The sequence below is a fragment of the Triplophysa dalaica genome, chromosome 7, assembly GCF_015846415.1.
Source record: "Triplophysa dalaica isolate WHDGS20190420 chromosome 7, ASM1584641v1, whole genome shotgun sequence".
Lineage (NCBI taxonomy): Eukaryota > Metazoa > Chordata > Actinopteri > Cypriniformes > Nemacheilidae > Triplophysa > Triplophysa dalaica.
The window spans coordinates 5,374,316-5,400,902 of NC_079548.1; the positions used below are offsets into that span (position 1 = coordinate 5,374,316).

The window sequence follows — 26,587 nt, forward strand, 5'->3', positions numbered from 1 at the left end:
AGTATGTGAACTTAGTAGTCAGTTGAAGTGTTCATTTAAAAATCCGATGGTCATCTCAATCCTGACTCTGGTTTGATTGAGGGCCATGTTGAAGTGGTTCTGCGGTCAGGAAAACCTCTGGCATACATAAACCTCTGGCATACATAAACCTCTGGCATACATAGGGAGCCCCGTCTCCCACCAACAGGCTATCAAACAGCCCTGTCATAGAACAAAGAAGAGAAGATTGTAGTGAAGTTTGTATTTAATTCATTTAAAAGGTTTTGTACTGTTCCCCATTTGCTTTACCTTCCTTAAAGCACTGACAAAAACACAGATGCGAATGTTGTAGGCATTATAAGTATAAAAAACGTCTTATACATTTAAAAATGTAGACCTACTGTATGATACATTGTTTAGGTTAATTGTAAATGTAACTTGATAACAAATAGATTAAAATAGTAGTGTTAAAAAATATGTGATGTCACCTGTCAATTTATGGTTTTGTCTATATCTTACTGTAGCTGTTTAATAGAAAGTTTCTTCAGTGGACAAAGAAGATAAATGTTTCACCCAACACAGTGAAACTGGAAGTGTTCCTAGATGTTCTGCACCACAGACAAGAATGTAAAAAATGCAATTCAAAGAAATACATATTGTATGTAGTACAATAAAAGAATGGAAGATTAATACATTTAATTTCATGTTTAAGGGAAAGCCAGCAAATGTCATCTCTAAAATCAGATTTGACCAACATAGTAACCATTAATTGATTTTATATTTGTAATATATATTAACATCTTTTTATGTTAGTATTTTTATTTTATTAAACATTATTAAAAATAACTAGCCATTGTAACAGCACTGTGAGTTTGTTGCCTCATTTACATGTAAATTTGCTCTCCGCTGATTGGTTTATTTTCGGTGCGAGATCTCTAATCTAGATCATAGCCTGCTCCGGAGCAGGTTAGCCGTGCAGCGTAAGTTACCATGGCGATGAACACCGATTAAAGCTGAGTTACTTTCATGGTACCTAAAACCCAGGGTTGGCGCAAAGTAATCCTAAACTTACCTGGCTAGCCACCTAAACCGGCTTCATGGTACAGGTCCCAGGTCTCCCTCTATGTGATTCAGGATGCACACATTGAGTTTAACTTACAGTGAGAGATCTTTAATGTGTTACAGGATACAGAACAATAAAGGCCTCAGTGAACTAATAAACAACACAGAGGATCACAGCGACACCTAGTGTGTAAAAGAATTACAACATCTTCACCACACATTCATTTACTTTCATACAGTCATTGCAATACAAGAAACACAATAAACGTTAATGTGTTGAGATGAAAGAATACAAAAACAGTGAACACAGCAAAGTTGCTCTGGTTACTGTGATGTCATACACTGATCGATCTGCGCAGGTTTCTGCACAGAGAACATTGTTATTAATAGAGACATTTTCACTATGAATGTTTCACCTTTACCATTTATTACAGATATTCAATAGGATTCTGATTTGACACTCATGTACAATTTGAGGTTTTGTGATATCTCTGCATTACTTTTCTGTGTGTAACTAATTTATCTTTGAGTGTTTTATTTATTTCTGAGATGTCCACAATCTTACACAATCAGGCCTGCTTTTCATTTAAAAATACTCTATTGACTATCGTAAATTGTTGTAAATGGCATCATACTGAAGTATTTTATATAAATTACTACACTGTGTTCATTTATTCTTCTACTGTACAGTATTTTATAGTAAATCCAATAACTAATTGTTTCTATTTATGACTGTTTACTACAGTAAATACAAGAGTAGCTTATACTTTTTCAAGTGGGTAAAAATAAAGATCAAAATACTCAAACATTTAACAACTAAATGTTTTTTGTTGATAAATCATTACACCTGTAAATGGCGCTCAGTGAGTATCTTTCAGATTATCTTTGGTACTTTGGTAAAGTCTGTGATAAGGATTCCTTTCACTTTTTGTTGTGGACTTTTCTTGAGCTCAGCACCATGAGACATGAGGATTCACTGACCCCAGGGGCCACTGTCTTTTATGACGCTTCAACTATTTTTACTTTCAAAGAAAAACTACATACCAAATAAAATGTGTGTATCTTATTCATGCAGTTATTGCTTCTGCATTATCTCTACAACTGAACATTTGAAGTTGATAGGTTAAAGGGAAACTACAAATATTGTTGATGTTCAATTTTACATTTATTCTCAGAAAGTTAAATGTGAGAATAAACTCAAGTAATGTGACTATAAGAAACGTTTGAGGCTAGAGCTACAAAAAACAAAACATAATCTTAAAATCTGTGACTTAAGAGTATAGATTTGTACATAAAATATTTGCACAACACAAACAACTTCTAACAGAGTATTTAAAACAACATTGTGTACTTTACAAAACAAAATAGTAAAATTGTGTAAATGATGCTTCTAAACCTATTTTTCTTAACAGAGTCACATAACTATTGCATATAGTCTGCAGTATAACAAAGTTCACTCATATTTAAATCAAATAATCTTCAGTAATAATTAACACCAATGAAATATTTTGTGAATGAAACTAAAAGTGTTAAGATTTTGTCAAATGCACCTTGGGTACAACCTGTTGTTAGATGAAAATAAACACATTTTGTATATCTCTTAGGAATCACACAGATCTTTGGGAATGGGACACAGTAAATTACATTAACACAATGATTTGATTATATATTACCTCTTAACCCAAACCTTTTAAAAGTCCACTGACATATCAGATCTGAAGCAAAACATCTCTCACTTTCTTTCTCTTTCAATGCCACATAAAAAGGTGAATTTAATGATAAGACTTTTTACAGCAGCACATCAATGATATAAAAGTATTTACACAAGACTCATAACACCAGAAAAACACTACATTTATGCTTGCAAATTTTACATTTGATTAAATGTTGCCTTCTGTCCCTGAGCTCATGAATAGTTGAAAACAAAGTATTAAAAGTTCAAACATAAATCACAACAATAAACTCAATAAAATCAATGCAATAGTAATAATGACCCAAAGTCTATTAATAAAAGAAAATGGAGATTAAAAACATTTACTGTCTGTGAGGCCATAAAGCTTTGAGTTGTTAATAGTAAGTATTAGTAAATGAACTGGTGTGTGTTTCTCCTCTGGTCTTTGATTTAATCTGAGATCACATCAGTACATTTATTTATATTTAATCATATGTCACATCATCACATCCAGAAGCAACATCTGAAACACTGAAAAGGTTTTTAAAATATAGAATCATTCATTGTTATTCTTATATATTAAGATGTCGTTTTTATGTGTTACTTTTTCATGTGATCTGATGAATCAGATGTTTCATCTCTCAATCTGTGGCATTTGAACACCAGCACGACTGTCACTATCAGATATGGACAAACTGCCAACAGAAAACTGAGAATCTTGAGACCAGACATCTCCTCCTGAAAACCTGAAAAAGTGTTAACATGTTATCATATAGAATATCTGAACTATAACAAACTCATCTCACATCACATGACAGACTCGCTCACCTGTGACTGAGATCCAGCTCTTTGGAGACTCTCCTCTCTCTGGGTGTTTACAGTAGTAGAAACCCTCATGTGACTTTGAGACTGTAGAGATGATCATCATGTCTCCTGTAGTCTGATTCTGCACCACTGATCCATCTTTATAGAATTCAGCTCTGAGGTTTGATGGGATTTTATCTTGATATAAACAGTGAAGAGTCAGAGAATCTCCTTCAGTCACAGGATGAACAGGACTGTCCAGAATCACATCACCATCTACACAACAGAGGAACAAATGTAATGTAGTGTAATATAAGTGATATTTTATGTTAAGATAATAAATACAGAATTATAAACTCACTGTGTATTGAGATATTAACAGGATGAAGTTTGTGTCCAGATTCAGACTCACACCAGTACACTCCAGTGTCAGATGTGATGAGAGATCTGATTGTACATGTAGATTCTGTTCCTGTAGATCTGACTGATGATGATGAACAAGTTTCCAGTGTGTTTGTGTATCTTCTCACTGTCCATCCAGTAGAGTTCCTGTGATCCTCACAGCTCAGAGAGAGAGATTCAGATGAGAAGTGTTGAGTTCTGTTGGGTCTGATGATCAGAGACACTGAAGAAGAAACACCTGAGAAGAAAAACACAGCTTATAGATGAATGAAGAAATGAATGATATAAGAGCTTGTTGTTGTTTAGTTGTGTGTGTTGAAGTCACCAGTGATCCACAATGGTTGTGTGCTGCTGTTGTGTGTGTGATAGACTGGATCTCCTCTCTCTGCTCCGCACATATAAACTCCTGTGTGCTTCAGAGCAGCAGAACTCACAGTGTAGTTTCCTTTAGATCCTCCACTCCACTTATTGGTGGAGTATTGGGCAGATTGCAGACACCTGTTGCACACCTGATTGCATCGCTGCCGGCGGCTAGTTTGTATCCTCTGACACTTGCTTCACATCACATTTGTTCCTGGTCTAAATATTAGTGTATTTTACTATAGTTACCTATCATTGTCGTTGCCGAATTATTTATAACTTTATTTTCTAAATCTATATTAATTGAAGCGTAACGCCGCTAGCATATTAGCTTGCCTTCTGTTTACAGTGTGGAATATCATCTCCCCCTATTTGTCTTGTGTGCTAACTGTTTCTCTTTTTAAGCGTATATACTAAGACTCATCAAGCAACCTTGGTAAGTTAGGATTGCAATTCATACCCGGTGAGTTATGGCTTCCATTCCTATTGTTGTTACTTGCACCTCATGTCATATGTTTAGTTTAGCCTTCTCCGTCAGCGGCGAGGGTTTTACATGTGATAAATGCAGGGAAGTAGTTAGGCTGACGGAGAAGATTTTAGGATTAGAGTCTGGCATCCAATCTTTATTTGAGGATAGTAAGAGTGTAAGAACCGTAGAAAACACTTCGGATGCGAGCAATGTTAGCGCACACAGCTCGATTCCCCTGCAGCTGGGAAACTTTGTGACTGTGAGACGTCATAGTCGCAGGACAAAACATCACTCAACCGTTCCGATTAAAGTCTCGAACAGGTTTCCCCCATTCAGTGACGCACCGACTGAGAAACCTGCTGAAAGTGCCCTAGTGATCGGTGATTCTATTGTCCGGTGTTATGCTGAAAAATGCACCCCTGCCAGATTATGCACCCCCTCATCCCCACAATGGTTAGGGTGAGGATTAGGTGTTAGGGGAGGGGTTAGGATGAGGTGTGGGGAGGGGAGTGGATATAATTAGCCAATCAGACAGCGTGTGTTTGAAGGGGGTGCTTAATCTGGCAGGGGTGCATTTTTCGGCACAACACGGGAACGTTAACATAGAGACACCAGCCACCATAGTCAAATGTTTACCGGGAGCCAGAGCGCCCTGACATCAAGTCAAATTTAAATGTGCTGGCTAAGGCTAATCGTAAATACAGTAAGATTGTTATTCATGTCGGCACAAATGATGTTAGACTCCGTCAATCGGAGATCACTAAAGATAATATTAAAGAGGTGTGTGAGCTCGCAAAAACGATGTCAGACACTGTAATATTCTCTGGCCCCCTTACTGCTTGCCGTGGTGATGAGATTTATAGCAGATTATCATCACTAAATGGCTGGTTGTCTGAGTGGTGCCTGCAGAATAATATAGATTTTATAAATAACTGGAAGAGTTTTGAGGGCAGACCTGACCTGTTGAAACGAGATGGTCTCCATCCCTCCTGGGATGGGGTTTCCCTCCTCTCTAGAAATTTGGCACACAGTCTTAATAATGCTAAAGTCTGACTACCTAGGGCCCAGGTCAGGAAGGAGACGGAATGGCTTAACCAACTGTCTGCTTGCCGTCTCGCGTTACAGAATACACAAAATATACAACATGTAATAATCCCTTCTTACAAACAACATAAAATAGAGACTGTGTCTGTCCCCCGGATTAGCAAACATAAGATATTGCGTAAACCTCTTGAAAGTAATTTAATAAACGTTAAACAAATCAAACATGAACAAAATACAGATAATCAGCTGTTACGACTCGGATTGCTTAATATTAGATCTCTCTCAAATAAAGCACTTTTTGTTAACGATTTGATAACCGATCATAAAATAGACATGCTTTGTTTGACAGAAACATGGCTAAAGCCAGATGATTTTATTACTCTAAATGAATCCGTTCCCCATGATTATTACTATAAACACGAGCCTCGTCTAAAAGGTAGAGGGGGAGGTGTCGCTGCACTTTACAAGAATTCTTTTATTACCTCTCAGAAGTCTAATTTTAAATACAATTCTTTTGAAGTCATGGTACTTCACGTATCGACACCTAATACTAAGGACAAAACATTTTTAAAATGTATTCTAGCTATTGTATATAGGCCTCCAGGGCACCACACAGATTTTATTAAAGAATTTGGTGGGTTCTTATCAGAACTAGTACTGGCCGCAGATAGAGTCCTTGTCGTCGGTGACTTTAATATCCATGTAGACAATGATACAGATGCCTTGGGACTGGCTTTCAAAGACACTCTTAACTCCATGGGCGTTAGTCAACATGTGTCGGGACCCACTCACCTTCGTAATCATACTTTAGATTTAATACTTTCTTATGGTATAAATGTGGACGATGTTAAAATCGTTCAGCAGAGTGAAGATATTTCGGATCATTATCTGATATTATGTTTGCTTCAATGGCCTACGGCTGCAAATCAAACTCCTTGTTACAAACACCGGCGGCGCCAGGGGGGGTCTTGGGGGGTTTGACCCCCACCCACATAACAATTTTGTGTTGGCCCAGCTCCGGCCCACACCAATACTTTTCCCTCGGCCCACATACAACATTGAATGACGGCCCTAGGGTGGCCCAGATCCAAATTACAGACCATGACCAGATATGGGCCGCAACTGGTCCGAGCCTCAGCCAATTAATAAGCTATAACTGGCCCTGAACTGGCCCAGAGTAGGTTTTAATACTGGGTGCCGTATCGTAGCCAGAAGTAAACCAGATCAATGCTGGCTTTTAAAAAGAGACCCCCAAATTTAGCCATAGAACAGCCTATGATTGCCAAAATCATGTGAAAAAATAACTTCCAATACCTGAATTGTTTTTCAATAAACATTTTTTATTTACAAATAAAAATAAAGTGAACACATTGTGTAGAACATATTTTTATGTAAAACGGAAACCTTTAGACTTTAAATGAACAGTACCTTAACACTTGAAAAAATGAAACCGAATACGGACTAAATGAAAACGTTATAAACCAAAGAAAGACAAAATTAAACTTTATAAACAACATAAGACATAACTGCGTGTGTGCACATGAAAAGGAAATGAATGTATTTCGTATGTGTTCGCACGCATAAGCTATTGAGGCTCTAAATGAGAGGCACAGCTATTTATCATCTCCTTTCTCTTCAGCCGTTCTCTTCTTCCTCCATCCCAATCCGGAGCAAGCTGAAGCCATCTCTGGATATGACCGTTTTTTTTGTTAGGGAATTTTTCTCACCGCAGCTGAAAGACATACATAATTATTAAATATAGTTTTGGTAATTTAAAAAAAAAAAATTCAGTTCATCGTTTAAAAAATGTTTAAGTGTGGAAACTATGGTGTAAATAAAATAACGGATAATGCACATTAAGTAAATGCAATAAAAGGTGTAACAATTTTTTATTCATATTATTTAAATACTTTAAACAATCCCTAATGTACTTTTTTAGATAAAAATTTAAATGAACATAACCTTGTTTTCCTACATTACTCAAAATATCTTCTTTTGTGTTCAACAGAACCAAAAAATGAAATGTTTTTCCTACTACGGTGCTTCAGAACTGTTAGTTGTTAACATTATTCCAAAATATCTCTCTTTGTGTTCAACCGAATAAAGACATTTATACATGTTTGAAACAACTAGAGGGTGAGTAAATCAGACAGAACTTTCATTTTAAATGTCCATTACAATTTGTGACCCTGTCTGTGAAATCTAATTCTGAGAGAATGAGTATCAAAGTGTTATTTCAGTCATTCATTTCAATATGATTTAGATCTTTGACAAGGCCATAGTCAGTCAATATTTAATGCATCAACATTATATTTTCACATAATGTTATGTACATTATGTTATGATTTTAGGTCCAAAACAACTTCAGCTGGGTTTTCAAAGGCAGGGTCACATGTTTTAGAAAAACAATTTAAAAGGATTAATGCAATTTATACACAATTAGTACAGAGCACAGTGCTCTTGATTATTGATGATATTAAGCAGAAGAGCTGCAAATAAGTTTTTTATTGAAAACTTATTAAAATCCATATAAAACCAAGCACACAATCTCATATTTATTAAAGATATTTTTTAGAGATATAAATATACACTTACAAGTGTCAAGAAAAAGTTGAGGATTTAGTGGTCCTTTTGGGTCATGGCCAATGTTCCTCCTCTGAAATGGGTCAGCAGCTTATCTGTAGCTGGACTGGAGGAGTTCGGTCTCGCTGATGGTGGATTGGAGGATTTCTGCCAAATTAATTCAAAAATTAGGTCAAATATTAAGTGAATAATCCCATGTCAAAGATGTATATCATAAAGATGGAAACCAATTTTAAAGCTCATATTATCTAAGAAGTAGATTTTCATTAACAGTTTAGCCATTCCAGAATATAATGTGTTTAAGGATCCCTAATTAGTGATGTCTAAAACAATAAAGGACATTAATGAGTGCCATTCACTTGTATATAACATGCAGACACTTGAGCAGTTACAAATTAAGAGATTTATACATTTATAATCAGATACATTTTGAAATTATTGTATGTGTTATTTCATGTGAATACATTTTTAAATGAATATGTATCATGATTATATTGTATAAATCCTGACAAACAAGTAATACATTTTTAAACTATATAGTAAAACAAAGGTTAAACGTTTTAAATCAATACATTTAGTTGTTCCAAATGCCCCTATGCAGGCTGATTATCTTAATATTTGTAAGCATAAATAATAGAAAAACATTGATCCTGTTGCATATTAAAATATCAGATGCAAAACCCTCTAAGAAATCCTCAGTCAACCTACGTTACTCAAATAATTTTGCTTCAAACCCCACTAAATAACACACTCTGGCTCTGAAAATACATGGAGGATTCAGATAAAATTACTCGTTTAAGAAAATTGTTCCAATTAACAACAACAGCACCGACCACACTTACCTAAAAACAGCCGTTGAAGAAGAGACGAGAAGAATCCTGGGCGGGAATATAGTTTTCGAATCCAAAGTATCCCGTGAACCTGACTCAAATCAACCAATCAGATGACGCGAGAAGCTGTCGTGATCATGTAAATCGCGCCAAAACAATTAACCAGCCAATGGATGAACTGATCCAGATGCAAACTGGTTGAAAACTTGGTGGGAGGAGTCGGAGTTCTGCGCACGCGCATAGACTGCACATTTGATTTAATTGCCAACCGCCACCGATTCGTCTGAGGTAAGCAATGTGTTTTGAGTTTACACAGTTCCTTATACTAAAATATAAAATAAGAACCAACTTGTTGTTCTTATACTGTTGTGGGTTTTGAAACGTTCTTGCATTATAATCTTGTAATTTATTGTCGTGATAGCACACGGTCTGTCTGATGTGGAAAATGTTGAAAGGCCACATGCAGCATCGATAAAGTGTAAAGCATAATTTAAGATAGGCGTTTGGCTATTTCAATGCTCGAGGTAGATGCGATGGTTTATTACAGCAAATAGCAAACAATTACTAAATCTTACTAAAACTTACAACAACACATGAGCTCATATATGTAAATAAAACGTTTATTTGTTAAAAAGCAGCAAAAAGTAAGTAATGAAATAAGAACAAAAAATAATTAGAACAGAGACAAATGATGTAAACAGTATGTTATATCTAGATCTGAAAGTTATTTAAGCGTTCATTAGTTGAACTTTATATTCACTGTAATTAAATGTACAGACTGCTATAAACGGAGGCAGTCACTGTTGTGCTTAACATATGTCTTTTGAGTGTTGTTGAATTCTTATAATTTCTGACTGTGATTGAATGTAAAAAACATTATTGTTCTTATCTAATCTTTAATGGTTTCAGGTTGTGTCTGAACATCCCCTTTATCAGAGTGTTCTGGTGCACTTGCTTTGCATGCCGTGCTTGTCCTGTACCACTGTAGGTGAGGAAGATATTAAAAATCCTTCAAATGCTAATGTTGTTTGGCCAACAACCCTCTGACACGGTTGTGTGTTTCAAAAGTTTTTTTTAGCACATGTGCTGTGTATAAATGTTCTAATCTGTTAACATGGCTGCTGAAAAACAATATGTGACTACAGGAACTATTGGAATTCAAATTATTAGAAGCTTATGTTAACAGATGTCCCAATGTGTGTACCGTGATGTCATAAACAACTAGTTGTTCAGTTTTGTTCCATACACACTGATTGGATATTTTATTCAGGTGGAATATTTTACAAAGAGAATTGTTGTGTTGTTGTACAATAAATTGAATATTATTGCCACATGAGTTTGTGAGTGAATGGATTTGTAATGGGTATGAATTGTTTGATTTTTCCCAGCTGAAGATATCAAGAGCTCAGATGTTGGCCTACAGTTCATTACACTGACTTCTTTGATGTTCCCTGAAAGACTGACTACTACCATTTCATTAAGCTAAACCGAGAACCTGTGACAGTTTGTGGAGTTTGAATTTAAAGTCACACATGTCTATCAATAAATTGAATGTTTTGTCATGAGCTGCTGTTTTCTATTTGTCTTTCACAACATCACTTTTACCTTTTCAAAGTCTTGCAGTTTGTGTTTACATTGTGTTAGCATATTTTTTTATTGGCTCAATGTTTGTTATACAAAGTAAAAAATTTTTTTTGCTATTAAACATATTTTTGTGGGCGTATTATTCATTGTTATGTGTATTTCACAAATATACTTATATATTTGCTATTTATATATTTGCTCCAAAATTAGATTTATTTTCAAGTGTTGGTTTATTTTGATTTAGGCCATAAAACTAAAAAGTACAATAAAATGTGAAAACATAATAAAAACTTTTCTCTTTATTTAAATCGTTAACTCATTTTGAAATTATTTTGATTATGATATTTCACTTCACTGATACCTTATTAACCTATTCTGTAACTGATACCTTAAATATAGCTCAGCACACTGCTATACTGCAAGCTTGTTCCCTGCTGAAAAACAATAGAACCTAAAAAATTCTTAAGGTTTCCATTAAAATACCATCATGAACCAATAGCCTTTTCTATTAAAACCACAATCTATGTAACCTACGAAAATAATTAGTTGTATGACAAAGCATTAAATAGACAAAAATATGTGCAAGTGTTTTTTAAGGCCAGGTTACTTTAAAAAAGAATCAGCCTGAAGTACTTTTAATAGACAGAGTGCTGCTTTACTTGATATTTCAACATTTTAGTAGAACAGGCTGAGCGGAGTTAACCAAATCTGCCTGTAACCTGTTGCCAAAATGTACAAGGTAAAACATGTTTAAATGTATCCGTGCAATAATTGTGAATTACACAATGTCAAATGTGGCCTACAATCGCTAGACTGATCTGGGCCACAGACCTAATATCAACAATTGGTCCAACACCTCCATCCACAATCGGCCCAATTATTGTTTGCCGTCATGGATCCAGTACCATCACTGCCGCACATGGCCCACACTCGGCTGACTTGTTGCATGCCAGTGCCAGCAGTGCGCCAGCAGTGCCATTCTGAGGCCACATTCGGGCCGAGTCTGTCTGCTATGTGGGCACCGCCTCCTTGATTAAAACATATTTAATATATATTAAAATATATATATCCGGGATAAAGATTTAACAATGGCCCTCTTCAAACTACGCAGAACAATAATAATTCATAATTTATTCGACATATAAAAAAATATAAACATAAGAATCACTGCGACGCCCCATGAACGTTGCTGCCGCTGCGCCTTACGTCATTGCGTTCATGGCGCTACCGCGAGCCCGCAAGTGCTGCAACGCACTTTATATCTTTAAGCTAAAAATGGATCGCTTCGTCATACCTAAAAACAAATTGACAGCAGACGAAAATAGGACTGTTAATATACCCGTTGCAGTGGAGGGCGAGCCCTGCTTGATCGTAGAATTAGAAATAGAGGACACCGAGGAATTAGAGCAGTGGTTCTCAACTCTGGCCCGCGAGATCCATTTTCCTGCCGAGTTTAGCCCGAACTCTGATATAAACACCTGAACAAGCTAATCAGCGTCTTTAGGAATAGACGCGTTCAACTTAATGCGGCGCTGCGTAAATCTATCAGCGTATGACATTTGAGTACCGCGAGAGCAATTCAAGTGCAGATTGTTCTGTACGGATTTGTATCGCTCTCGCGGAACTTTAATGCGATATGCCAAACAATCTGTGCAGCCCTACATTAAGTGGCTAAACTCTGCAGGAAAATGGATCTCGCGGGCCAGAGTTATGAACCACTGAATTAGAGGATGAGGAGGTGGGACCGGAGCAACTCGCATATGGAAGCAAAAAATTCTATTTGCAATGTAATATGCAAAATGGCAATGCAGTATGTAAATTGACAATTCAATTGTGTATCTAAATATACATTTCAAATAACGTATGTGCAACATTAAGTGCAAAATGAAAATAAAAATTCAATTATATCAATTAGATTTGGAAGTTCCTACAGGGGTTTTATGATTACAAATGTAATTGATATAATTGAATTTTTATTTTCATTTTGAATTTAATGTTGCACATACGTTATTTGAAATGGAAGGGATTTAACCGGGGATTTAAGCCATGGCCCAGCCGAGAAACCAAGACAGCCTAAATTAAAATCATAACCGTGTCGTTCTTTTGGATTTCAGGGGCAGCTAGCATCCAGGGGTTTTAGTTACTCGTGGTTCAAACAGTACCAGTGGCTTGAATATTCTGTCAAAAGACGCGGCTTTTTGTTTTGCCTGTCGTCATTTTTTTCACAGTGTGCATGGATCTGGTTTTATTTGTTTAGTAGGAGTAATATGCAGTTATTAGCCATGTCCACTGTATTTTTGGGGGGTTTTCATGAGACCCCCCTTGAAATGACCAGGACCCCCCATTGCCCCCCCAATCAAAAGTGTCTGGAGCCGCCACTGGTTACAAATATGGTAGAACGATTACTTCAACTATCAAAGATGCGTTTCTCGATAATCTGCCTGAATTGTCTAAAATATCTAGCATGAGTAATAACGTTGATGATTTTGACACTACTATTGATAATTTTAACTCTACTTTCTCGGAAATATTAGACACAGTTGCTCCTCTGCGTTTAAAGAAAATTAAAAATAGCAGCCCAACACCGTGGTATAATGAACACACTCAGACTCTAAAAAAAGCATCCCGTTAAATGGAGCGCAACTTTAAGAAAACGAATTTAGAGGTATTTCGTATAGCATGGAAGGATAGTACTCGAAATTACAGGAATGCAATAAAAACGTCTAGATCCGCCTACTTTTCAACACTAATAGAGGAAAACCATCACAACCCTAGGTTCTTATTTAACACCGTGGCTAAATTAACAAAAAATAAGTCGTCATCGACGTCAGATTCTGATTATCAGCATAACAGTGATGAATTTATGAACTACTTCACGAGTAAAATCCAAGATATAAGAGAAAAAATTATAACAATGCAACCTGTAGTGAAATCCGCTGAACAAACTAACTACAGCACCCCTAAGGAGAAATTGCAATTATTTTCTACAGTAGATCACGATGAACTGTCTAAAATCATTAGATCATCTAAATCATCAACATGCATGCTAGACCCTATACCTACAAAACTACTGAAAGAAATGCTCCCCGAAATTATAGATCCTCTTCTTAGTATTATTAACTCATCTCTGACATTAGGACATGTGCCTAAAGCATTTAAGGTGGCTGTTATAAGGCCTCTTTTAAAAAAACCCAAACTCGACCCTAAAGAACTAGGGAATTACAGGCCTATATCGAATTTACCTTTTATATCTAAAGTTCTGGGAAAAAGTAGTTTCAACTCAATTATGCTCCTTCCTCCAAAGGAATGACATTAATGATGAATTCCAGTCTGTATTTCGAGCATGTCACAGTACAGAGACTGCTTTGATCAGAGTTACAAATGATCTGCTTTTAGCGTCTGACCGTGGCTGTATTTCGTTATTGGTGCTGCTAGACCTCAGTGCTGCATTTGACACCATTGACCACAGCATACTTCTACATAGACTCGAAAATTACGTCGGCATTAACGGAATAGCATTGAAATGGTTTAAGTCTTATTTATCCGACCGTTTTCAATTTGTAGCAATAAACAATGAGGTGTCCCGCAAATCACAAGTCCAGTACGGTGTACCACAGGGCTCAGTCTTGGGACCCCTGCTCTTCGCATTATACATGCTACCTCTAGGAGATATAATAAAGCGACACGGAATTAGCTTTCACTGTTATGCTGATGATACTCAACTTTATATTTCCTCGATGCCTCATGAAACCCAGCAGTTTCATCGAATAAAGGATTGCATAGTTGACTTAAAAATGTGGATGAGTAACAATTTTTTACTACTAAACTCGGACAAAACAGAAGTGTTACTTACTGGACCGAAAACTGCTATGCGTAACAACCAAGAATACTGCTTAACGATTGACGGATGCTCCATAAAATCCTCGTCATCAGCTAAGAATCTTGGCGTTGTATTCGACAGTACTCTCTCATTTGAAAGCCATGTCGCAAACACCTGTAAAATTGCATTTTTCCATCTTAAGAATATATCTAAATTACGTCATATGCTGTCACTGTCAGATGCAGAGAAATTAATTCATGCATTCATGACATCAAGACTAGATTACTGTAATGCACTTCTAGGTGGTTGCCCTGCGGGCCTATTACAAAAACTGCAACTGGTTCAAAACGCGGCAGCTCGAGTTCTTACACGTACAAAAAAGTATGAGCATATAACCCCGGTTCTGTCAACCTTGCACTGGTTACCTATAAAGCATCGCATTAACTTTAAGATCTTGCTTATTACCTATAAAGCCCTACATGGTCTAGCGCCGCAGTATTTGAATGAACTTCTATTGTATTACAGAATTCCACGTACATTACGCTCTAAGGGGTCCTGTCAGTTGGTAATACCTAGAATTTCAAAATCAAGTGCAGGTGGTAGTTCCTTTTCTTATCTAGCGCCTAAACTTTGGAATATTCTTCCCTGCACGGTCCGGGAGGCAGACACACTCTGTCAGTTTAAATCTAGACTAAAGACGCATCTTTTTAATCTTGCATACACTATACCTCCATAATATTAATCCTCAGAGGATTTAGGCTGCATTATTTAGATCAACCGGAACCAGGAACACATCCAACAACAAATGATGTACTTGTTGCATCAAAGACTGCAGAACAGTACTCTACTCTCAGCCAGTCTTGTCTCTTTGTTCCAAGGTTACCGCAGGATGCAGTTCATGCCCAGACCTGATGGCAGAGCTGAGAATGGGAAGCGGTGACCTGACAAGTGCTAAGAGGATAGAGCTGGATAAAGGACGCGACAACTTTGTTTTTCCTACAACATTTCAAATGCTATTAGATTGTCAATGATAATCTTTAATCCTTAATTTTTATATTTTTATTAAGCCTTGTTGTGCAAGCACTGTTGAGCTTGTGCAGAGGCAGCAGCTTTTGCCAGAGGGGAACTGGAATCCCCTGGTTGGGCCTGGGTTCCCCTGAGGTTTTTTTTCTCGATGGGAGTTTTGGGTTCCTCACCACCGTTTGCATATTATCTGCCTGGCCGGGGGGGCTGCTTTAGAATTCATACTTGTATTAAATGTGTCTCATGTACAGCTGCTTTGTAACAATGAAAATTGTAAAAAGCGCTATATAAATAAAGTTGAGTTGAGTCACTGTGTTTCCCGTCAGTACAGATCCTTCAGTATCTGATGTGAGTTCAGCTTTTGGTTTTGATCCTGCAGGAGAATAAAACACATTCAGATGCTGAAGAGTCTCAGAGTTTATCTGCTTCTCTCTGAGTCTCAGAAGTGACACTCTGATATTCTGTTTACTTCCGGCCTGTTTTTCATCATTCATTTAAAAGGAATTTAACTGATTTAATTGAAATATTTTGTGAGATTTTGACCATTTTATTGATCCTCTTATAATCAACTCAATGACAAACAAAGTTGCCCTAAATTTGAATTATTAACAAATATTTACAAGAATAATGTTTTTTGTGTTGTTTACTACACAGGACTGAAAAATTACAGAAAGAAAAGACTAAAATACAGAGGCTAAGAATTACGGCATTGTCAACTGAGTTTTGATCTGATTTGATCCTGTTTAGCTGAAGAAAGAAGGTCATCTGAGATAGGGTGAGTAAATTATGAGAGAATTTTAAGTCATTTTTGGGTGAACTACTGTAGTTATTTACTCTTTTTTACAGATATCTTTTGTTTAATCTACAGCCAGAGTAACTATGAAGCTGTCTGACATTCTCTAGCACATCACTGACTTTGATCTCATTTATTCCAGGTGAAAACAGTTTTTATAAAACGGTCAGTTCTGGTCCTTGATTCTGATTGGTTGAGCCGTGTTCTTAGCCGTTATAAAATACCCTGATTTATACCTGCTGACCGCATCACAAAGCCTAAGTATCACTGTGTCACTCTTGCCGTGTTGCTTGGTCTTGATGTGCATTTGGAAAAACTGTTTTATAAGAGCAAGAAGCCCTGTGAAGCTGTGGGTTACAGTACATTATATAACATCTGAGGGGGCTTCACTTCAAATCGTGCCTAAGCAGTTATAAAATGAATCGTCACCCACTGCATCTTGGGGCTTTTTGCTTTAGTTTACTATGATCTTCTCACCAGCAAAGAAAGTCATCATTTCAATATAAAAGTACAGGACACCACATTTCATCCTTCAACAAAGGATCATGCATTTCTATTTGAATATAAAAAGTTACAAATAGCTTTAGAAAAATCCAACATCATTCGTCTCAATGTGTGTCAATTTTAAAATTGTCACTTGTTATGTGTTCTGAATTTGACAAGGTCTCTCTCAAGAAGAGATTTTAATCTCAAGAAACTAATCTCTCATCACAAACAGATGAATCTATACAGACACAATAAGTAGTTTTATAATAATTCTGGGAAAAGCTCTGGAAAGTAGAAAATAAGGGTATACAAAATCTTTTAGTGGAGAATGTTAACATTCATAAGACTAAATGAACTAAAACCATATATTTCTGATCCTCCTTAAACACATATACAGCATGATCACAGATGTTTCTCACAATTAATGCACATGTAAGATATTTCTAGTGGTGGGCATAGATATTTTTTTTTAATCTAGATTAATCTAGATTAAAATGGCTCATTTAAATTCTGCCGAAGGCATTCAGAATATGTGTGCTACCCAAATAATGACTAAAAGTAAGTCTTTGAGAACGGGTTTCTCAAGCCAGGTGGCGCATTAGACCAGGGGCTCATCTCCTGTTTCCAAAATGCATCACAAACTGCTTGAGAAAGCTGTTCTACTATGATTATTGGTGATGAAAATTAAATTATGTTCAATAAGATGAACTTGTGTTTACTTCCGCATTAGCTAAGGGATGATTTGCGTTTAGGTGGTACTTGAGACTGGAAGAGCTCCTACAGTACATTTACATTTAGTCATTAAGCAGACGCTTTTATCCAAAGCGACTTACAAAAAGTTAGGGAGCAATAAGCGATATGTCATACAGGAGCCATAATACATTAGATCTCAATACAAAGTTACTGGTTTCAACTAAAGCTAGACCACAACCTGTTGAGAGAAAGTGTTATTTTTTAAACCAACTGTATGTAAAGCAATTCCGTACAGTAAACCAATTCCACATTGCACAAGGTGCAAACAACCTCAGTCTTGTAGAGGTTTTTATTGGGAAGCTTCTTAAAAATACATTTTCCCTGAAGCAAACCCGGCGGCTTCATAGCTGCATCCATGTTAGCACGTCACGTTTGATGTGGTCATTTCACAGTAACGTTATGTTGTGTTCAGACCAAACACTAATGGCGCGTCAAGCGCGAGTGATTTACATGTTAAGTCAATGCAAAGACGCGATAGACCGAATGAAGCCCTGGTTATGAGATGATGAGGCGACTTCTGCTTCCGCGAATGACGTGAATCACGCGAGTTGAAAAATCTTGTTCTCGCCCCGTACAGTGCAGTTAAGCTGGTATACATCCGCGCTAAAATATCAAGGTGAAAGTCATCATAGCTTGCGTAGTATAGACCCAGCTGCCAACCCAACTTTGAGAATGGATTAACGGCGACATTTTTTTTATCGCGCGATAAGAGTCTCACTGCGTTAACGGCGTTAACGGCCCACCACCAGATATTTACTTTACTTTACTTAATTTTCTTTACTTCTTTTCTCATTTTAAACACATTGATATTGAACTTTATCACAGTGAGATGAACACCAGAGCTTAATATTGAGGTTTTCTCTCTCCTCTACACCAGTACTGACCCTGATCAGACGGAGTAACTGTACTGATAGTGTTTAAGTTTACAGTGTGAGGTGTAGAGTTCTGTCTTTATACCACTGATATCTCCAGTTCTTGTGATGTGTTTCTATCTCACACTTCAGAGTGACTGTCTCTCCAGTGAACACAGATGTGTCTGGTGTTACTCTCATCTAGTCTGAGTTAAACTGTAACATTCTGTTCAAATATAATCCTAATATCTTTACCTTCTTTATTCAACAACAGCAACAACAACCCTTTGTCTTTCCTCAGCTGGGTTTCTTACGCTACTGTGTCAACGTCACTTCCTATTTAACACAACTCTTAAGTGACTGATGTTCATTCTGTTTATAACATAACAACCAAATAACTTTACTCAAACATCTGATTATTAGTCATGCAACTGACAGGTTTTCTCACATCAATCTTTAGCTGTGACTTTACTCACATCACAGCATTTAGCACAACTTTAAAGACACAATAAAGAACAGGGTTGTTACATCACATGTTTTATGTGTTAAATGCTTTGGTCATGAACATTTAATTCAGACTGTCAGACTGAGCGACTGGAGACAGATATTTTCTCAAGTATCAAAGTCAGACTCTATCTGATATGAGGCTGTCTGACATTTTTTTATTTAATGTAAAAACTGATTTTATTTTATTTACAATGTTTCTTTTCCACGGCGTGAGTTAAGTATTTATTTAATTGAAGGAAACTTTTTCTACATTTTTCCACACTTACACTAAAAAGTCACAATTATCTGTGTAAATATTATAAATCTAACACCGCTCATCACAATGCATTTGTCTGCTTTTCATGTTTGGTGAATGTGTTGTGTATTTTTTTACGTATTATTTTCTTTTTTAATCTCAGAAAACTACTCTAGGAAACTAAATTGTTTTATAAATTGTTCAAAATGTTTCATGATGATCAAAATATGTCTGTATATTGAAGAACACACTCACCTGATACTGTCAGTGTAACTGCATCACTGGTGTCTGATGATCGTGATCCTCTGATCTCTGTTCCTCTACAGGTGTATTGACCTGCGTCAGACTCACTAACAGAACTGATTGTGTAATACTGTAGATTACTGTTATCGTATTGTGTGAGCTGACTATGTCTTGTCTTATTCCAGCTGTACTGCCAGTTAGTGACTCCTCCTCCACTGATGTCACATGTGAGAGTGACAGTTTCTCCTCTGAATAAATGTCCATCAGGCCAAACAGACACTTGAGGTTTCGGTCTTTCTGTACAATGACAAACAATTCAAACTGTAACCACTGAACTGTCAAATAAACTCTTGCTTTTTTCCACATCAGTGGTTTCCAAACTCTGTAAACAAGATGATTATAGGGATGCACAAACTTTCTATTATTAAAGATTCAGATAACACTTAATGGTGTAGTCAGTAAAATCCAGCCGCAACATTGCAAATTGCAACCAACCGCTCAATCCACCCCTCCCGTTCCAAACACTAAGACTCACAGAACATGATGAGTTAGGGGGGACCCGCAGTGTATAGAAAAAGATCATTCTAAGGTAATACAAACATAACGCTTCATTGTGAAGCTCTTTATATACCTCTATGCATATTTTATTGCATTTCTGTCAATAGATCCTCCAATAAAGGACACACTGGACCTTTAAATTGAGTTCATGTGATTTTTACAAGCACAAAATGATTGTGTGAAACATCTGGTGTACAAGCAGAATAATACTGTCAATGTAAAATAAATAGTCAATATTTGGCAGTCAATAGTGATGTTGCGTTTGCTTTATATTCTGTCTATATTCAGCATATATATTCTGGAGCAAGAGTCGATAATCTTCGATAATATTGACAGTTATCCAGATTCTAATGTCTTGACAAATTTATACAACTTTGTATTCACAAATACAACTAAATTTAGCAAAGTCAAACAGAACAAGCAGCTACAAAATATAATGATTTTCTTAACAAGATGTTAAAATTAAATGTGTTGCATGATTCTAACAGTAATATTCTATAAATATTGTACAATATTAGCTATAATAATGTAATATTTGTTGAGGTATTCTTTTGTGTCTATGTGTGTGAGATTAGAGAGAGGGTGTTTAGTGTTTGGAGGTGTAGGCCTACATCACTGTCACAAACACTTCATTTAATATCCTTACTTGATCACAAAGTGTACACACTGCCTCAGAAGTGTCTAATGAAATAATGTTCATTGTGTTCTCAGAACAGTGAATAATGTGAGTAAATATACTTACTCTCTACTGTCACTGTTATGGGGTCACTGTTATATGTGTAATAGTTTCTTCTCCTGGCAATGCACCAGTATTGTACTCCATCAGAGACTCTGATTGTTTTAGTTCCTGAAGCTTCATAGTTTCCGTGCTGTGAGGGTGTGTAAAAGAGAAACTCCCATCCAGTGGACTGATGCACCTCACAGGTCAGAGTAACTGAGTCTCCAGTGAACACAGACTGTGGCTGCACATTAAAAGTTGGTTTGGGAATATCTGTCAATATAAAATCATTAACACTTGTGAACGATTTTTCAACAAGATCGTGTTGCTGTGACCAGCAAATGCGTTGAATTAACAGCATACATAACATAAAAGTTATGGCTGTATTATACAGTAGGTCAAGTGTCTTTTAAAACATTTCAAAAGAGATTTTGTAGTTCCTGTTTGAAGAGATTAAACAAATTGCAGTGAAAACTGACAGCAGTCTGACAGCTTCCATCATTATACAACATATAAAAGGCAACTAACAACACAGAAGAGTAGACTGTGTAAAAAAGAAAAAAGTAGATGTTTACTAGATAAAACAATAGGAATGGGTGCACGTATCAAAGGCACACTAACCAGCAAGATACTGCAAAATATCAGCAATGGTCTGACGCAGGACAAGGGAGAGAGCAATGACAAAAAAAACAGGTGAGGAGAGTGAAACAATAATGAGATCATTATCAGGGTTACGAGAGGGCGGGATCACAACACAATGACATGAAAACACATGGCAGACTGTCAAACAGGCCATGTGCTCACAAATAAAGAAAACATCAAAGACACGCTAGACAGGAACTCTGACAGAAATCATCACAGATACAAGTCAAATCTTATAGGCACAACACTTCATTGCTTGTGTGTCTTTATCCTCTCAGTAGACAGATAAAGCTCACTGTCAGATTGCTGTGGGAGGAACAAAACTTGATCTGTGCAAAATCTTTGCTGCTTTAGATCAGTCTGTTTCTCTTTTACATCAATCTCACTCTATTCTGAGGTTAATTCTCTGTATGACACTGATTCAAACTCATCTGATATGTTGTGTGACACTGGTTTTGTTTTTTTAAAAACCTTGTTGAGCTCTTGTTTGTGAAGATTATGTATTAAACACAATTTCCTTATAGGGATCATAGCTTCTTAAGCCCACATAGATGCTGATAGTGATGAAAAGCTTTCAGCTGAGATGTTTGCTCAGTAGAGTCAAAGAGGGTTAAATGTGATGTTCTGATTGGTCAGTTTGTCTCAAGTTGTCGTCATTTCAACTATTTTTTATAATATCTAAACTTTCTATAGCCATTCTGACTTACTACTGTAGTGTAACCACCCTTAGAGAACAAATCCAATTTCATATTAGTTACAAAACATGAACTCATGGAAGTAACAAAACATGTGACATTTCTAAGCTGTATTATTTTAATGTTAATGACACGGTTGTTTACTGCTGTGACTGTAAATGATGAAGAACACACTCACCTGATACTGTCAGTGTAACTGCATCACTGGTGTCTGATGATCGTGATCCTCTGATCTCTTTTCCTCCACAGGTGTATAGACCTGCGTGAGACTCACTAACAGAACTGATTGTGTATTTCTCTTGATAACTGACAGTGTTATAGTTTGAATCTTTATACCAGCTGTACAGCCAGTTGACTCCTCCTCCATTGATGTCACATGTGAGAGTGACAGTTTCTTCTCTGAATAATCGTCCATCAGGCCAAACAGACACTCGAGCTTTCAGTCTTTCTGTAAAATGGCAAACAAAGCACAATAGAATATAAGTCAGTTTATGTCTGGCACATTTCATCACACAATTCAGAGTAACTGTGTCTCCAGTGAACACAGAATCATGATGCACAGTTGGTTTTATATCTGTCAATATAAACTCATTGAGAGATGTGAACATTTTCAAGTTTGTGTTGCACTAACTGGCAAATGATAATGTATTTAATATAACAGACAGTTACTAAAGGAATTCTGAAAACTCATTTGAATGATAAATGTGATCTGCAAGCTGGTATTTGATGTTTGTGTGTAAGTTTAAATATACAAACTTTTATTGTGCTTTCTTGCTCGAATATACATTAAGGAACTAAATGAGTACAAACTTTTTTTCTGTAAATCATAATCATAAAACCTCACATTATGATACTGTGTGTGATGTTATAAATGAAAGATATTGAATCACCTGCAGCTTGTTCAGAGTGGATCTGTAAAATCATCACTGTAAAGAACAAAGAGAAAAACTTTATCACACAGAGCTGATAAATCTTAAACCAATCATAATCATCTCGATGATTCTATGGTCCCTGCTCAGCGGTTAAACAATATATATATCTATACAATTCATTTATATATAATGAAATCGTTTTGGAAGAGAAACGGGGGGAGTGTAACAGACTGATATAAACATCATGACTTTTTGATTCAAAGGGATAGTTCAGCTAAAAATGAAAAATCTGTTATCGTTTACTCTCCCTCATGTAATGTCATACTTGCAGAAATTAATTGATAGAATGTTAGCAATTTTTTATTCCGTGACATCATTGACTACCAGGAGGAACAATTTAACGGTAGTCAGAAGTGAACCTGAACTGTTTGTTTTCCTAAATTATTCAAAATATTTTATTTTGATTTCAACAGAACAAAAAATATACAATGTTTTTTTATAGTAGTGGATGTCCCATGACTGAAAATTGCCAACGTTCAACCAAACATCATTCATTGTGTTCAACAGAACAAAGACATATTTACAGGTTTGAAACAACCTAAGGGTGAGTAAATGAAGACAGAATTGACATTTTTGGGTGAACTTTCCCTTTAATATTGTCATCGCGTCACACATTCACGTCACTTTATCCTGATGTTGTTGGAAAAACATTACATTCACCCTTTTTGTGTGTGGTTGTCAGTATTGTATATGTTATCACTTTGTGAGTCTGTGTGTGCAGAAGTGAACAGGAATTATAGATTCCCACACTCGCTTAATCCAATATGGCGAAATGATGCAAGAAATATGAAGGCAAATAGACTTCTTCAGTAAATATTCACTGTTGGGATCTTATGTACACAGTCAGTCACAGACAGACACATACACAGGGGGTGTCAGAGGGTCAAGCATCCTTTTGACTCTGAGGTCTGACTGTATCTCCATATGTGTCTTTTCACCACTGATCAGCCATAATGTTTATTTTTAGTTCATAGTGTATTTATTTGGCAAAACTGTATGCAATGACCCCTCTGTATCTGCACTTTTTGATCACGATGTGTGCAACTACCTTTCAATTAAAAGAGAGATTTCTCAGTTAATAAATGAAAATTATGTCAAAACATTAAATCAGATTAACCGCTTAAACCAGCAAATCCACCACAAGATGTGATTTATTATATTGCATAAGAAAAAATAACTCTTCTTCCTCTTTAGTCAATGTGGGATTTTTCTCATCTCACTTCTTTGAATTGTGCAGCATCTGCAGTTTAAGGATGTTTTACTTCCTTTAAAGGACACTGACTGTTTTCTGTCATGTACACTTGTGGTTGTGCATCACAGACTTTAATAATGTGTTATATCTTAAGTATATGTTGTCTACAGGAAAGATTTAATGGAAGAATACAAACTGAAGTAACACACTGATCTCCCTCATTCACCTACAACACAACAGATGCATTTCTGTTTCGCACACACAAAACTATCTGTACACTTACTGTACTGTCTCACACAAACATCATTCACTTATATTCTGCATCACGAGATAAAGAGATTCAAACTCAGCATGAAAAATACATGAACACCAAATCGCTTGATGTCATACATGTACAGTGAAACACAAGACAATAGAAGATAAAAGATAATACTCACAGAGCACTAGAAGAAGAGACCTGAACTCCATACTGATCTACTGATGACACACTTCAACAAACACACTGTGTTAAACACTCAAACACTTCCTGTATTACACCATGAACCACATCAATGTGCTAGAAATAATGTAGGCTAAAAATGAAACGTCAAACTGACATGAATTTCTACATCAATGTGAGATCGCAGTTTCAAATGGAGTAAATCATTCATTTGTCATTAACTGCACATAATAATGGTGATAGTAATAATATTTGTAAAGATTTTGTAAAACAACTGCTCTCTTTGACACACACAGGTTAATACAACAGAACTGAAATAAAACAAACCAAAACCTCAAAAACTCATCACCATTCAGTCAGGTGAAATACACGGATGATGCTGAGTGTCAATGATATACATGAACCTGTGAAGATGAGCTATATCTGAAGATCAGAATAACAGTTTCTTCTAGAGTCAGTAAACAACAGATGAGAACATCACAGCAACCAGCTAAACACTTCCAGAAGTTTCTTCATCACACATTCTGTGAATGAGTTCTGATGCTTTGATGCTTTGTGTGGAGATGATGTCCTTCTGCAGATTTGTGTGAAATACTTAACAAAAAACACATTAGATTTTAAGAAAAATACAAATCTAAGTTGCATTTACACTACAGTTAATACATAAGTGGCAATGATACAGAAAGAGGAAGTAGAAAAAACACACAGATGAACTTGTGTATAAATATCAAACTTCTGCTGCATGTTCAGTGTGAAGAGACACTCACACCTAGAAGTTAACACATCTCATCTGCACATCATCTGTGTTTTATGCTAAACTTTTGTGTTCTGTCGAGAAACCTAAAAATACATCAGATCACAGACTTAACACCAATTTCAAGGGTTGGTTTAACATTCCATTTAGCAAAGATCTTTACAAGCATTGTTTACCATCAGCTTTACAGAAAAATAATCACATATTTCTTTCAATTTAACTTATTTAAAAGGGCAAACATCAGTTAAACTATTTCTCATATGAAGAATTCTGAAACTCTAACCTCATGAATGTAGATTTTAGCCTGCAGCTTGTGAGATGATTGACAGCTGAAACCCTGCGGCCTGTTAAGGAGAGATGAACCCATCTCATAGAGCCATATATAAAAGAAAAGGCTACTAAAGACTTGACATGGGTAACCAGAAACCATCTTCAAAACCATATAACTGTCTTTTCCACAAATGCTTGATGTGCAAATTATCTGACAACCAGAATTTCAAAAAATGTCTAGTAGGGGTAGAGTGGGTATGGTTGTAACACTTTTTTCTTCAGCATCTGTGTCTCAAAGAGTTTTCAAGCTGGAGAGCTCAAAGGTTTTATGGGGACAGTTGTGGTCTAGTGGTTAAAGAGTCGTAACCAGAAGATCACCGGTTTGATTCTCAGGGTCGACAGGTAGTGACTGACGTGTCCTTGAGCAAGTCAACTAATCCTCCAGGTGTGTGTGTTCACGATACTCACAGAATGGGTTATATTTAGATGATGCATTTTGGTTATGGGTCACCATATCTGACAAAATCAGTCACTTTCACTTAATACAAATTGCTCTCCTACTTGTAAATCGCTTTGGATAAAAGCGTTTGCCAAATGAATAAATGTAATGTGATGTAAATGTAAAGAAATGCAAATGTCATGCCAGAAGTTTAAATTTTTCAGCTGCAGTACAAAAAATGACCCAAAAACACTTCAGTATTTGTCAAAAATTGTTTTGAGATTTTTTGAGTGATGTTCTTTGCACCTGTAGATGGCGTTCAGTGAGCATCTTTCAAATTATCTTTGGCACTTTGGTCTGTGGTAAAGATTCCTTTCATTTCTACTTAATCTAATTTCGTGGTCTTTTCTTGAGCACAGAACAGCTTGATGTGTTATCATCATAAAAA

The 26,587-nt window shown here is 36.3% G+C and overlaps 1 protein-coding gene across 1 annotated transcript; it reads right to left on the reverse strand.

Moving 5' to 3' along the window:
* Positions 1-1,453: 1,453 nt before the first annotated feature.
* LOC130426851 (immunoglobulin superfamily member 1-like) lies at positions 1,454-24,750 on the reverse strand. Its single transcript, XM_056753810.1, has 8 exons — positions 24,675-24,750; positions 23,004-23,039; positions 22,292-22,561; positions 20,801-21,049; positions 19,513-19,797; positions 3,879-4,157; positions 3,542-3,793; positions 1,454-3,459 (listed from the first exon to the last, which is right to left on the reverse strand). The coding sequence occupies exons 1-8, from the start codon at positions 24,703-24,705 to the stop codon at positions 3,314-3,316; spliced, it is 1,548 nt and encodes a 515-aa protein (XP_056609788.1). The 5' UTR covers positions 24,706-24,750; the 3' UTR covers positions 1,454-3,313.
* Between the last annotated feature and the right edge of the window lie 1,837 nt (positions 24,751-26,587).